At 43.0% G+C, this 13,243-nt stretch overlaps 1 protein-coding gene across 10 annotated transcripts; it reads left to right on the forward strand.

Moving 5' to 3' along the window:
- The first annotated feature begins 680 nt into the window (after positions 1-680).
- eef2k (eukaryotic elongation factor 2 kinase) lies at positions 681-12,939 on the forward strand. Of its 10 annotated transcripts, none has more exons than XR_317140.3 (20): positions 681-964; positions 1,544-1,803; positions 2,276-2,341; positions 3,148-3,248; positions 5,979-6,039; positions 6,123-6,160; positions 6,866-7,037; positions 7,592-7,741; positions 7,833-7,965; positions 8,053-8,180; positions 8,670-8,874; positions 9,622-9,680; positions 9,914-9,991; positions 10,218-10,274; positions 10,477-10,573; positions 11,063-11,194; positions 11,408-11,596; positions 11,685-11,809; positions 11,972-12,150; positions 12,360-12,501. XR_317140.3 is itself a non-coding variant. In XM_005943863.3 (20 exons), the coding sequence occupies exons 2-20, from the start codon at positions 1,555-1,557 to the stop codon at positions 12,467-12,469; spliced, it is 2,298 nt and encodes a 765-aa protein (XP_005943925.1). In that variant the 5' UTR covers positions 681-964; positions 1,544-1,554; the 3' UTR covers positions 12,470-12,939. The 10 variants fall into 10 exon arrangements, 8 of the variants coding, with proteins under 8 accessions (XP_005943925.1, XP_005943928.1, XP_005943927.1 ...); XM_005943863.3 differs by having other exon boundaries at positions 10,477-10,542; positions 12,360-12,939; XM_005943864.3 differs by having other exon boundaries at positions 695-964; positions 1,515-1,803; positions 10,477-10,542; positions 12,360-12,939.
- The last annotated feature ends 304 nt before the right edge of the window (positions 12,940-13,243 follow it).

A 13,243-nucleotide genomic window follows, 5' to 3' on the forward strand; every position in this document is an offset into this window, starting at 1 on the left:
TGATGATGTCGTTTCACTACTACTACTACTAATACTAATAACGTTCTTCGAGCACATAATAAATTTGTAGTTATCACTGAAGCCCTGGACGGATGAGGCACTGCTAATATTTTTAATAAGAGCTAAAGAATGGTAAATGGTCTGTATTTGTATAGCGCTTTACTTGGTCCTAAGGACCCCAAAGCGCTTTACACTATACACAATCACCTACCCATTCACACACTGGTGATGGCAAGCTACGTAAAGAACGTACTCCCAACCCACTGTTAAGGTAGCTAAAGCCATTTTGGGGCCCTGTTATACAAGTAAATATTTGCAAGGATGTTTGGCTTGTCACCTGCACGATAGCTATTAAATGGCATGTAAGTGCGGTCGTAAAGTTTCCGATGAACCTCCGTGCTGCCACACGTGGCCTGTTTAGCTAGGCAACCATTGCTTGGAGTGGCACTTTGGATGACGGTACAAACTGTTCTGCTCGTGGTACTGTCAAATGCTCCTGTGAAAGTACACAATTTTGCTTTTGCGGCCTGGCTGTACGATAATAATTTTAACTACTGCTACTTACGCTGTTTTTATTTGTTTGCCAGATCTAATTGAGACCTGTCAGAAGTCTTTTCGTCCTTACCGCTAAGCACTCATTTCCGATTTATAATTCTATTTCCGACCGTCCTGAACGCAGCAGGACGCAGGGGCGTGGCCAACAGAGAACACTGCGATACGTGCGGAGGGAAGCCTTCGCCGTGGTGGACGGAACAAGAACAAAAGCCCTGCGCCAGGCACGTCCCGGACCTTGAGGATACCACGGAGAACTAGGAGGCATCCACTCTTGTTTTGGTCTCAGAGGAGGGGTGAACTCCTGCTCCTGGAGCCTTGACTATTTAAGTGCAAACCAATACCGAGAGACGGAAGAAGACCGAGGTGACTGGATTTGCTGTCACAGTCTGTCAAGATTGAGGGATTAGAGGTGTGTCTTTACATCCGATTATTCATTGGCTGGTCATTTAATACTTTTACTATAACATATCTAACAGCAGGTCGCGATAGATTAAATTAGAAGATGATTCTTTGTAGGAAACTCCACTGCTGCATGCTGTAGTTGTACAACAGGAATGGCTGCTGCTAGATGTTTTACAACGTGGGGGGCACATTGAACCTGCAGAAGCATGTTCTTGAGTGTGCATTCCTGTGCTCCTACTTTAAAACTCTCAGAGCACAGTAACCTTTGATTACAGAAGGACCGACTGACTTGCTAGATAACACAGATAAAATGAATGGAAATGCTTTTGATTGCTGGTAGCCTTACTGATAACTTAGAGCTCCCATGATGTGTGTTGTTGAATGAAATATATGGCTGTAACTCAAATGTGAAGGTCTGGCCCCCTTTGAAGTCCTCACATTTGGTGTAAGAGTTGTGCAACCATGATCCATGCTTGTTTTGGACATACACTAACATGGCTGTCACCTGGTTCCCTGACTGTGCACTCTGCATGTGACTGTTTTTTCCCTACTTCCAGTCCATTCTCACACTCTGTTGTCAAAACAGCAACAGAAACCATGGAGGACGAACTCATGTTCAGCATGGAGGAGGATGGCAGCGCCAAGAGACCCTCTGCCCAGCGGAGTGCCCTCAAACACAGAGCATCCTCCCTCAGCGAGTCCAACGCCAGCGAGGATGACGACGAAGACCACTTCATCTGCCCCATCCTGGACGATTCGGCCAAAGAAGTGTGCAGCCACCTTAAAAACCTGGTTTACACACGGCAGCTGTCAAACTCGCTCCCTAAATCCAACTTCATGTACAGGGTGAGATATAAGACGTGGGGATATGACAGTTTGTTGTGCTGATGCATCATCCCCACCTCTCAGTTCTGCAATGTTTCTGTTTGCCTTTTAAGGTGTGATGATACGCGCATGCCTGCACACACGTTCTGTGTGGCTCGTCTGATATTTCAACGTGTGTGTTTATGTGTTTGCTCGAGTGAAGCGCTGGTCAACCCACCTTTTATTTAAATGTACTTTCTGACAGGAAGCAGCAGAGAGCGGTTTCACCTCGTGATTATGATGTGTGTAAACACGGCTCTCTCTCTCTCCACATCAGCAGGGAGCTGCAACAAAAGCTCGATTCAGTGCGCGCGGCTCTTTAAATTTTTGTGTGGCGGTGGTGGTGTTGCTGTTTCAGAGCCTCCGGGCTGTTAATGTTATCTAAAGTGATGTTTCATACATTTCCTGTTGATGATAAAGGATCCGTTTTCTTGTTTGTTTTATTTTTGCATAGAACGAAAAAGAAACAGATACAGTGGCAGGACATCGATCGTACAAGGTTTTGTCTGAGAGTGCACGGGTATGTTTGGATCTAAATCTTGGTTTTTCCTTCTCTCCCTTTTATACCACTGACCATCCACGCCTCCAGCTCCTCACTCTGCCCTTCAATTTGCCTCTCCCTGCTTTTACTTTTAACCACTTCATCCCTCCCGGATCTTTTTATTTTATTTTTTATTTTATGGATAAACATGTGTCGCCTGTTCCTCTTCAACATAAGTGCTGCTCCTTCCTCACTCTAAATAGAAAGACATCTGCTGGACTGTGAGCAGTGGCGCACGAGGAGGACGTGCTGCTGAGCAGCGTAGGTTGGGCCAAGGCTTGGGTTACTTGCTAACAGATTTAGCTTACTCGTGACATCTGATTCAAGTTATTTTTTTGAAAACTGCACATGTTCACTTTAAGGTAGCTGTAAATTATTTTATTTACGGCGACCTTACAGCCCAGAAATCCACTCATTACCATGGCTTCATTCTCCTGTGGTATTTGTTTTCAGTGTCTGCTTCATGTTTGTGTGCTTTGTTGTGAGCCATGTGGTTGTTTTGACTCCCTAAATCGAGAGGGAGAGCCCTCTAATGCAGAAATCGTGACATTATAGATTTCAATTTGAGAGCTGATTATAATTGCAGAAAAAACAATGCATGCATTGTTGAGTAAAGAGAACAGACTGGCTTAGAAGTGCTTTTATTGTGCAGATTAAACAGCTTTGCATGGAAGGGCTTCCCCTCTGTCTTCTGTGTTCGAGCAATCCTGATGTGAGAAACTGACTCTTATTCTGCTCCCGAGCTCATAAGATCTTTATATTTCTCTCTCTTGTTTTTCTACCAGGCAACATGGCTGCACGCTATCGAAAAGGCGAAAGCGATGCCCGACCCCTGGGCGCAGTTTCACCTGGAGGAGATAGCGACTGAACCCTGCATTCGTTACAGGTCTGACTTTGACTTTGTGGCAAAGATGAAACTCTTTCACAGCAGATTTGACCTCTTCTGTTTGACCCTTTGAGTGTTTACACTGTGCTTCAACAAGTGTTCAGTTAAGTAGGGCTTGTTCCAGCATGTAAAGTACCAGAACAAGATCATCAATTTCAGCAGTGTTTTTCCTGTTGTGTGAGAATATTGCTGTGTGCAGCTTATTTTTCTGAATGGGGTTATTTTGGGCCCTCCACCCAAGAGGTTTTGGCCTGAATACAAGAAAATTAAACAGAACTGATACAAAATCATGTTTTTAACGTAATCTCTGTTGATTTAGATTCCATTTACAGAGATAAACAGACATTTTTGTTCAGCAAATGGTCAGAAATCATACGTGAATAAATCTGCTTTTACAGATTGTGCATGCAAGTGTAATATCTCCCAAAAAGCAAGTTCTGTGCCAGGAAAAACAGCCAAATCTTAACCTAATAAATTTAAAAGGCAGCCAGTCTGTAATCATAACATTGTTTGTCAATCAGAAAATTCAAATTAAATCTGCATTAACTGATGTTTTAACCACTCAGGAGCCAGTGCAACAAGCTTTAAATGAAGTTGAAATGACTGAAATGTTCGCATACTGTTGCTTATCGACGTATACAGCAAAAATGTGACAGTCATGTGAGTAATATTTGCCCTCCTTTGGCTCAGTTTGTGCTCTGCAGTAACTGCTGAGGAAGATATCCAACCCTTTAGAGCTTTATGTTCTTCTCCTAGTCGTTAAGTTTGGTGGTGAGCTGGAGGTGTGCAGTGTTTTCTTCTTTTTAGTTTTTCCACCGAAAATAACTGCCTATTATGCAAATGAAAAGCAGTAGAGCATCAATTTTTATAGATATGAGGAAAAAGTGAACTCGGCCTTTGTGTATATCTGTAAAAGTATAAAAAAAGAGTAGTTTTAAATCATTTCAATGAGTTGTTTGGGCTCGTCTTGAACCGACAGCAGACCTCATTTATTCTCTGTTGCTCATATCTCGGTCAGTGATGCTCTGCTATTATTAACTGTACACAAACATCTCTGGCGTCTGTTGGCCCCATGAACTTGGGTGTGATGCTGAATGTGCATCCAGATATTATGACCACAGAATCCTGTGGCTGCTGCATGAACAGCTCTCACAGTCCAAACTGCAGAAGCACACATGAGTTCACTGGGTGCGGACAAAAAGCAGGAGGAAAAATCCCGTTACGTAACCAGACGGAGAGCTTGTATTTGACTGCGGGGGAGGAGGGATCGTCAGGGGTGGGATTTGCCCTCATGCTCCCATTACATGTGCTAATTTTACCCTCGTGTAACCTCACTCCTCTTTGCCCCCCTGCAGGAGGAACTCAGTGAGATGAAAGTCATAGTACGTTGCGTTCCTAAAGCAGAGATTAGATGTTGGAAAGGGAACAGGGCTCGTTTTTCCGTGGGCGGAAAAATAGAGTTTAGAGTTTTAGGACGTGCAGCTGCACTTTTAGTACATCCAGCATACATTAACTCGGGACACACGCCCAGACGGGCCAAACAGACAGTCTGATCCTGTCTGATAGTGTTCACACCCACATTTATATCACTATAGTCAACTCCCTCCACTCCAAAATAACGTCAGTCCTAAACAAAACGAATAAGAGAGGTCAAAATGACCTTAAATGAAAAGTCGTTCCCTCCCTGCTACATTCTTCTCTCCTTGTTGTTTTTGTGTGCAAAGGAAACTCGATGCTTGCATGTGCTTCCTTGATAAGAATAATTAATGGGCTGCTGATGGAGAGACTGCACTGGGCAAACATGAACAGAAGTAAGAAGCTTAAATAACTTCTGTGATGAATAGTTTTATCTCTGTTTTCTCGGTGTGCTGGGTTATTGATCGAGGAAGGGGAATGGCTTCAAAAAGGCAGGTCAGCGAGGCGATGGGCCTGTGAATGATTAACAAAGTAATAGGTGGAAAACAATCTGAGAAAATAAACACGGACATCTTCTCCCCGGCACAGCCAGGTTAGAGGTGCTGCTCTGTGACTAAAAAAAACAACAACACATGAGCCACAGATGTGTCACAGCAAGAAGACACGATTGCAGAGCTGAAGTACACTCAGGCGCGGATCATACACGGGCAGCTGCAGATACATGAGCGAGTACTCATTGCTTTTGGAGTCCTTTAAAGCTGCTCAGTGAAATTTACACCAGTGGGAGACGAGCAGACGCTGATAGATTTGGCTACACCTAAAATTTATTCTACTTTCACGTTTTTTCTCAGTTCATTGTTCGTTTAATTATTAAAAAGAAATGTCCACCTCCATTTTTTTTTTTCCTGTCCAGTCTGCCAGTGTGATGAATAGTTGCAGTATATTTACAGGGAGGTGCACATCGGGTTACAGCAGAGGTTACAGAAGCTAAATGTCAGTGTTCCTGTTTTACATTATCACCAAACCCACTTCTTCACAGAAGTGCTGTGCACGTTGTTAAGTCAGCTGAACAACGTGTTAGTAGCTGCTAATACTTTAAACGTTAAAAAGCCTAAATGTTGTTAACTCATATTATTCGCATGTTAAAAAACACAAGTTTATAGTTGATTTTTGTTTTGCAAAACAAAACGGCGATCCTCGCATCTTCGTTTTTTTTGGGGTTTTTTTTAAAAATACATAGATGTCAAATCCTCTTTTAAATTTTTAATAGTATGTAATTAAATAGATAATTAATATAGCTGTTCATCTTCACAGGTACAATGCCGTTACAGGGGAATGGGTTCAAGACCAGATCCACATGAAGATGGGTACACAGGTACTACACCTCACTTTACTTTAGGAACTCACAGTGTCTTTCTCTCTCATCTAATTTATGTCCCCTTGTCTTGTTTCTCACAGCCTTTTGGGAAAGGGGCCATGAGGGAGTGCTTCAGAGCGTGAGTCTATATTCATCGCTTCTTATCTAATGACTGTTGCCCTCATGACGTTCTGGTCTCTTTGTAAACAAAACAGAGGAAAATGTCTCTCTTAAATTAGAAAGCAGCGCAGGTCAACATTCCTCACATTTCTCTGTCAGGATAGCAGCAGCTGACATGTTCATTATTTTCTGAGAAACACGCTAAACGGGCTCTGTGAAGTCTCTTGTGGCGGGACATGGAGCTCATTTCTAACTCTTTCTCATAGTATTGGTTCCCTGGATGTTAATTGGTTAAAATCGCAGTGGGCGGCGCCATCACGGCTGCACTGGCTTTTGCATGGCACTGCAGAATCCCAGAGAAAAGGCCTAACACTCTAATTGTTAAAGGTCAATCATCTGTTATGTTGGGAATGTAAGAGAGCCATCAATTAACACACACACACACACACTTTAGTTATTTTCCGTTTAAAAATAAATCTCCCAGCATCCACCAGCGCAAACATTAAAGGTCCTAAAAAAGAAGCATGTTTTTCCTCTTGGATTTATACACATGTGGATTTAAATCAGTTTTTCTTCTGTGACCTGAGATCACTTGGGGCACATCTGATATCTATTATTTATGAAGAAGGCTTTATTTATGTATTTTTATTAAGATTTAAAGCAGCGAGGGAGTTTCTTTATCTTTAAAGTAATGTAGATTTACTGTGATCCCTTTACCCTGCAGGAAGAAGCTGTCGAATTTCTCACACAGCAGCAACTGGAAGTCGGCGTCCAACTATGTGGCCAAGCGTTACATGGAGACGGTGGATAGAAATGTTTACTTTGAGGACGTCAGGCTGCAGATGGAGGCCAAACTTTGGGGCGAGGAGTACAATCGCCACCGACCTCCCAAACAGGTACGGGAGAAATGAGGTGGTATCGATAAAATCAGGGGAAGTCAACAGAAAGAGTTTGGGAAGACGTACTGGCCTCTGATTGGTGCTTCTTTTTTTTCTTTTTTTTCAAATATTTATATACTATTCGGATAAGCGGTTGAGAAAAGACTCAAATGTGATTTCCAATTAAATGAAAATTATTTTCCTTTTATTATCTTATGCTGACCCTTTAGCTGCTCCCACTTTGAGTTAACTTTCTTATGATTGGCTGCCCCTCACAAACAGAAGACTTGAACAGCAGGTGGGTGGGGCTTCAGAGATGACCATATTAGGGATATCGGCTCTCAGTGACACCATACAGAGCCAAGACCAGAAAAAACTGTCTGTAACGGAGCATTTAGTGAACTCTGGAGCCTTCAGTTTTCGCTTGCAGGTATATATTTGTACATTTACCAATATTTTTAAAAGATCCGGGTCTTATCTTAAGTTGCCTCCTGTCATCTCTTATCACCCTCACCCCCCAGTATCAGAATCAGATGATGCCTCGTAATCCTCGTTCCGTTTTAAATCCTCAGGTGGACATCATGCAGATGTGTGTGGTGGAGATGACAAACCGACCCAGTAAACCTCTCTTCCACCTGGAGCATTACATCGAGGGCAAGTACATCAAGTACAACTCCAATTCCGGCTTTGTCAGGGACGACAACATCCGCCTCACTCCACAGGTGAGTGGTCACCTGTGGAGTGGTATGAATACATGCTAAAGACACAAGCTGAAGACACAGTCAAATATAATTTCCCTCTTTTCTCCGTCAGGCCTTCAGTCACTTCAGCTTTGAGCGGTCGGGCCACCAGCTGATCGTGGTGGACATCCAGGGAGTCGGCGATCTCTACACCGACCCTCAGATCCACACAGCGAAGGGGACCGACTTTGGAGACGGAAATCTAGGTATGCTTACCTTTCAGCAAACTGCTGCTACAAACTTAGATCAGTAAGTGTTTAAAAAGCTTCAACCTGATCACACCTGTGTTTCAGGTGTTCGAGGCATGGCCCTGTTCTTCCACTCGCATCTGTGTAACAAGATCTGCAAAAGCATGGGCCTGACGCCTTTCGACATTTCCCCTGCGGAGATGTCCCAGCTGGACGGCACCAACAAACTGCTCGTAATTATGTTTTAATCATGCTTTAAATATTAGGGACTGAAAGCAGCAGCCTTTAAAGTAGAAGTAGCAGCAGTGTGTGTGTGTGTGTGTGTGTGTGGGGGGGGGGTTATATTTATTACCTATATTTATTGGTTGGTTTATTACCTGGAAACAAACAACCATCAGTAGCAAAGTGGTGTGCGAGCGAATCACTTCCTGTGTGGACCAGTTTGGGTTTTTTGCTTTTCTTTCTTTTGGAAAGCCAAACTCACGAAAGCTTCCTCTTCCACTTGTCCTGCTGAGCTGTTTGGCTTCCTCATTGCTGCTTGCAGCTGTATCTCACTTTGCTCACAGTTTCCATATTTAGGCATGAATGTCTGCTGAAAGTTTATATCCTGGTAGAAGATGTTGGTCTGTGGCTTAAAAGAGCAGAGAACAAAAAGAAAGAGAAATTCTGAGTTCTTCCTCTTTTTATTTTCATCTTTCTTCCTTTTTTTTTTCTCATTGTAGAAGTCAGCCCAGACTGTGCTGAGAGGCTCAGAGGAGCACTGCGGTTCTCCTCGTGTTCGCACCATGTCGGCCAGCCGGGCGCCTCCGCTCCTATCCCGCCTGTCTGAGACCTCGTCTGCAGATGAGAGCATGAGCGACATGGAATCGATCCCCTGCTCCCCTCTCATCCTTCCCTGCTCCCCCCCAACTGCAGCTGGCTCTATAGGCAAGTTAGCAATCAGTAAATGCAAGCAAGACCCACAGAAAATGTTACTGTATATATAAAAATAGACATAGTAGTTAGCAAAGTCCAGTCATGAAGCTCTTGGTATTTTAAAAAGGGATGTAACGAGCGAGACGTGAATCAATTGCCTCATCGCTCTATTTGATTCTAACTAGAACCACATGTTTTATTTGATTTATTAAATGAAGCTTAAAAGTAGTGATAGAGTTCTTAAACCCATCAGGAATGTGTTTACTGAGATCGCAAATCATGTGAGCAGAGACTTCTATGTAACTGGAAAGTTTTTTACAACCAGAGGAATCCCCCTTGCTAGTATGGCAGTAACATGTCCATCTTTCATATACAGTCCATGTTGTGATTCATTCTCAGATCTGGTATTTTTCCATTTTCTCGTTAATTTGAATGAATAAAAGCATTCACACAGACGACTACGTATAAATAAAGTGCACTAAGAGTACTTGGACAAAGTATTGACAGTGACATGGTCACATGTGCAAAACAAGAGGAACCAATAATCTATTTTTAGCCAGAAGGAGGATTTCAGCGTTGACAGTACTCATGTCGAGTTAGTAGACAGATTAGTATAGACATTTATGTCATTGTATGTTACTAGAAATTTGCTAGCAGAGGTATCTAGAGATATCTTGAGATACACAAGTATTCAGACATAGCTTACATGCTGAGGAGCTAAAGTGGTGAGTGGTTTTGCATTTTATTTCAATTTTACAGGCTCGTCTTTTATCGGAATGTATGAACACGACAGAATGAGCAACACAAGCGAACACAGGGTAAGTAAAAACTGATGGTGAGAGTGGCTCTAAACAGCACAAGCAATGAAAGAAAGCACATTTAAAAAAAACACAGAGCGCTGCATCATCACTCAACATCATCACCCAACCCCAAGCTTCACATTGATTAACAGCATTACTTACATTATTTAAAACTATATCTGTGTAGCTGACTTGTTGACAAAAGTTTACCACCAGGAATCAGAAATTCTTGTCTTAATTTTTGTCTTTAGGAATCAGAAAACGGCGGGGACAGCGGCTACCCGAGCGAGAGGAGGAGTGAAGGAGACCCAAATGACCACATAGACGGGGTAAAGATTTTTGTCACTGCTCAACAGAAATGGACAGAGGAAGCTTTTAGTTAATCATTAAATGTATTTTTCCTGTGATCCAAATCCCGCTTTTGGATCCAGTTTGTGAACGTCCTCTTGCATATTACCTGAAATGAGCTTCATCATGCCCCGTCGATGCACTTATTCAACACTTGTTAGATTTCGTGACAGCTGGTTTTACAGTCCGTGTCATATTGTCACATAGATCCATCATCGCTACAACAGACAATATTCAGAGTCGGACGAGGAAAGTGTCAGACGGGTAAAGAAACATAAATATCCCTAAATCCCTTCCTCACCTCGTTCTTAATCATCATCATCACCACTTTAATCAAATAACCCTACTTTAATTTCCCTTTGAACATCATCTTTACTTTTGTTTTCCCCATCACTTGTTTAACCATGAAAGCCCCTCCTTACCTCTCCTCTAATTCCACTCCTCCTACTTTGTTTCCCCTCACTAGAGGAAGATGGTAGCTCCTCCAAGAGTCTCTGCGAACTTAAACTCAAACACTCCTGACAACGAATGGGTGATTATTTGCATGGAAGCTCCTGAGCCAGGTGTTTCCCTGTGCAGCGCTTTGCAGTCTTTTTTTAGCCGTGAAGCATAATGTTTGCCTCCAGCATGATGGCTCTGCTTTTCGAACGGTTCCGATTTGTGTGGATTGAACTCGCTGTCGCTATTTTCCTGTTGACGCCTGCTTTATTTATTTAGTGAACGAAAACAATTGGAAAATACAAACGGAGATAAAAAGTGATACTTGGAACTGAAACACCATCTACCTCCTTTACCTTCGCCTGCTCTGCCATCCCGCTTATTCTCACTTCTATAACTGTGTGTGTGTGTCTGTATGTGCGCTCCTTTTGCATTAACAGGGATGTACTCCTCCATCTCTGAGCTCAAAGCAGACTTTCCTGGATGGGTACACCTCTGAGACTGCAGTGTGACTTTTCAACCATAATATTATTTCTTGCAGTGAATATCAGATGGTAACTTTTTTTGTCCTTTTCTTCTTTCTTGGATCTTTGGTGCCTGCTTCTTCTGTTCAGTTGACCGAGGAGAAGTGGACCTTCTATCACTCATCCCGCGCTCACGTCCACCGACCTTCCTGTGTGGCCACCGAGGTGGAACGACTCAACAATCTGCTGCAGAAGAAGATCGGCCAGTCGATTCTTGGAAAAGTAAGAGGAGGAAACATTAGTTAATTTAATGTTTCCGTGCCACTATTTAACTCTGGTCCCACCAACACTAAAAACACTTACATTGTTACAATTTTTGAAATCTTTCTTTGATTCTAAGCATTCAGTTCAGTCCAAACTCCTCCTATCGCAAACCAAACACAATGAGGCAGCTCTGCATGCTTCAAGCGCTTATATTCTTTATCTCCCACCCAGGTCCACTTGGCTATGGTCCGGTACCACGAAGCGGGTCGTTTCTGCGAGAAGGACGAACAATGGGACCAGGAGTCGGCCATGTACCACCTGGAGAGAGCTGCCATGTGTGGAGAACTGGAGGCCATCGTAGCTTTGGGACAGTGCTGTCTGCAGCTACCTCATCATATACTGCCAGACATGGAGCTGGAGGTACTGTGCGCCATCTATTTTCCTTTCTTTTGTTGAGCTTAACTTCACAGGGTGGCTTTATATTCTGATGTGTGTGTGTTGTTGGCAGGATAATGCAGGAAACAGGATGAGAGGTTTCAAGTATCTGCTGCAGGCTGCTGAGGCTGGCGACAGATCTTCTATGATCATAGTGGCCAGAGCCTTTGATACTGGAGTCGGTCTGTCTGCTGACAGGTGAGTGAAGGTTCATTCAAAGCAGATGTTTCAGTTGAAACGTAGGAATCCTGCCTTTGCTTGATAGTACTTCCCTCTTGTGGCCGGTTGGATTTTTACAGTTGCTTTTTTTAAGTGGTGGTGATTTGTGAGTTAAAGCATTTTATCCTTTCGCCTTCACAGAAAGCAGGACTGGGCCGAGGCGGTTCACTGGTACAACAGTGCGCTGAACATGATGGACTACGACGAAGGAGGAGAGTTCGATGGGACCCAGGACGAGCCTCGCCACCTTCTGCTGGCCAGAGAGGCAGAGATGTACCAGGAGGGAGGCCACAACCTCGCCGCAGACCCACAGAGAGCAGGTTCAACCCGATGCCGAGTGCAGAATTTTAACTTCAAGAAATCGTACACCAGTTTCTGTCTGACCGTTTTCCCAGTGAAGCAGTAGGGCTTGTGATTTTGATCTGTGGCACGGAGAAGCTTTAGTCTCACATGATGGTCGTGGGGTTGGGTTCACTTCTGTTTAGTGGAGCGACTGCCTGTAACATCTCATCCTATCTCTCTCTTGCAGGTGACCTTTTTACTGAAGCTGCAGAAGCCGCCATGGCGGCCATGAAGGGTCGACTGGCTAACCAGTACTACATGAAAGCTGAAGAAGCCTGGGCACAAATGGAGGAGTAACTCCACGACATAAAAGAGATTTATTTTAACCTCCAAAAAGGCCACGAGACTTGATGTGTGGCTGTTTTTCTTTCTTTTTTTGTTTTTTTTACACATTCTGGGTAAAACCTGAATGACTTCAGTTTACATTACTGTTTTTATGACAGATTTTTTTGGTGTTGGTGGTTTGTTTGTGTGCGCGTTTGGTGTGTGTTGAGCCATTCAGCATCAGACTTTTATCTTCAGGATTCTTTCTGTATGGTTGTAAAGCTAGATTTCCTGGCTCCTCATTTCTTTCATTTCATGTCTATATTAACCTTTAGAGTTAAGTTAATGTGATTCTATGAATGAAAAGGTCTGACCTATCAAAAAAGATTTACTTATTTTGACCCAGATGTTAACATGTTTATGTTTAAGAGAATATGTGTGATAAAGAAAAGTGCTTGGAATATGAAACTGTAAAATAAAAGTTTGCCTTTCTTTTTACCAATCATGATCCTGTTGTGATTTTTCTAACTAGTGGAAGGACTCTTGTAACCTAAAATGAGGGTGTTTTGTGAGTGTCATAACAGAAACAATTTACCTTAGTTTTTTGCACCATTAACTAAAATAAGTTAATTTGCAGTCAGATTGGTTATGGGACAAAAGAAAACAAGTAAATGCTTCAGCTCACTAGTCTTGTTTTTCTTTGCAGTTTTCTCTGATCCCAGAGCTCAGAGATATGTCACCACTTTGCCAAGTTCTGGAAGAAGACCCATACTATTATCCTCAGAGAAGAGGAAGATTGGTCGGTAT

The sequence above is a fragment of the Haplochromis burtoni genome, unplaced genomic scaffold (genome assembly GCF_018398535.1).
Source record: "Haplochromis burtoni strain Fernald_Lab_line unplaced genomic scaffold, NCSU_Asbu1 Contig_278, whole genome shotgun sequence".
In the NCBI taxonomy this organism is placed as follows: Eukaryota; Metazoa; Chordata; class Actinopteri; order Cichliformes; family Cichlidae; genus Haplochromis; species Haplochromis burtoni.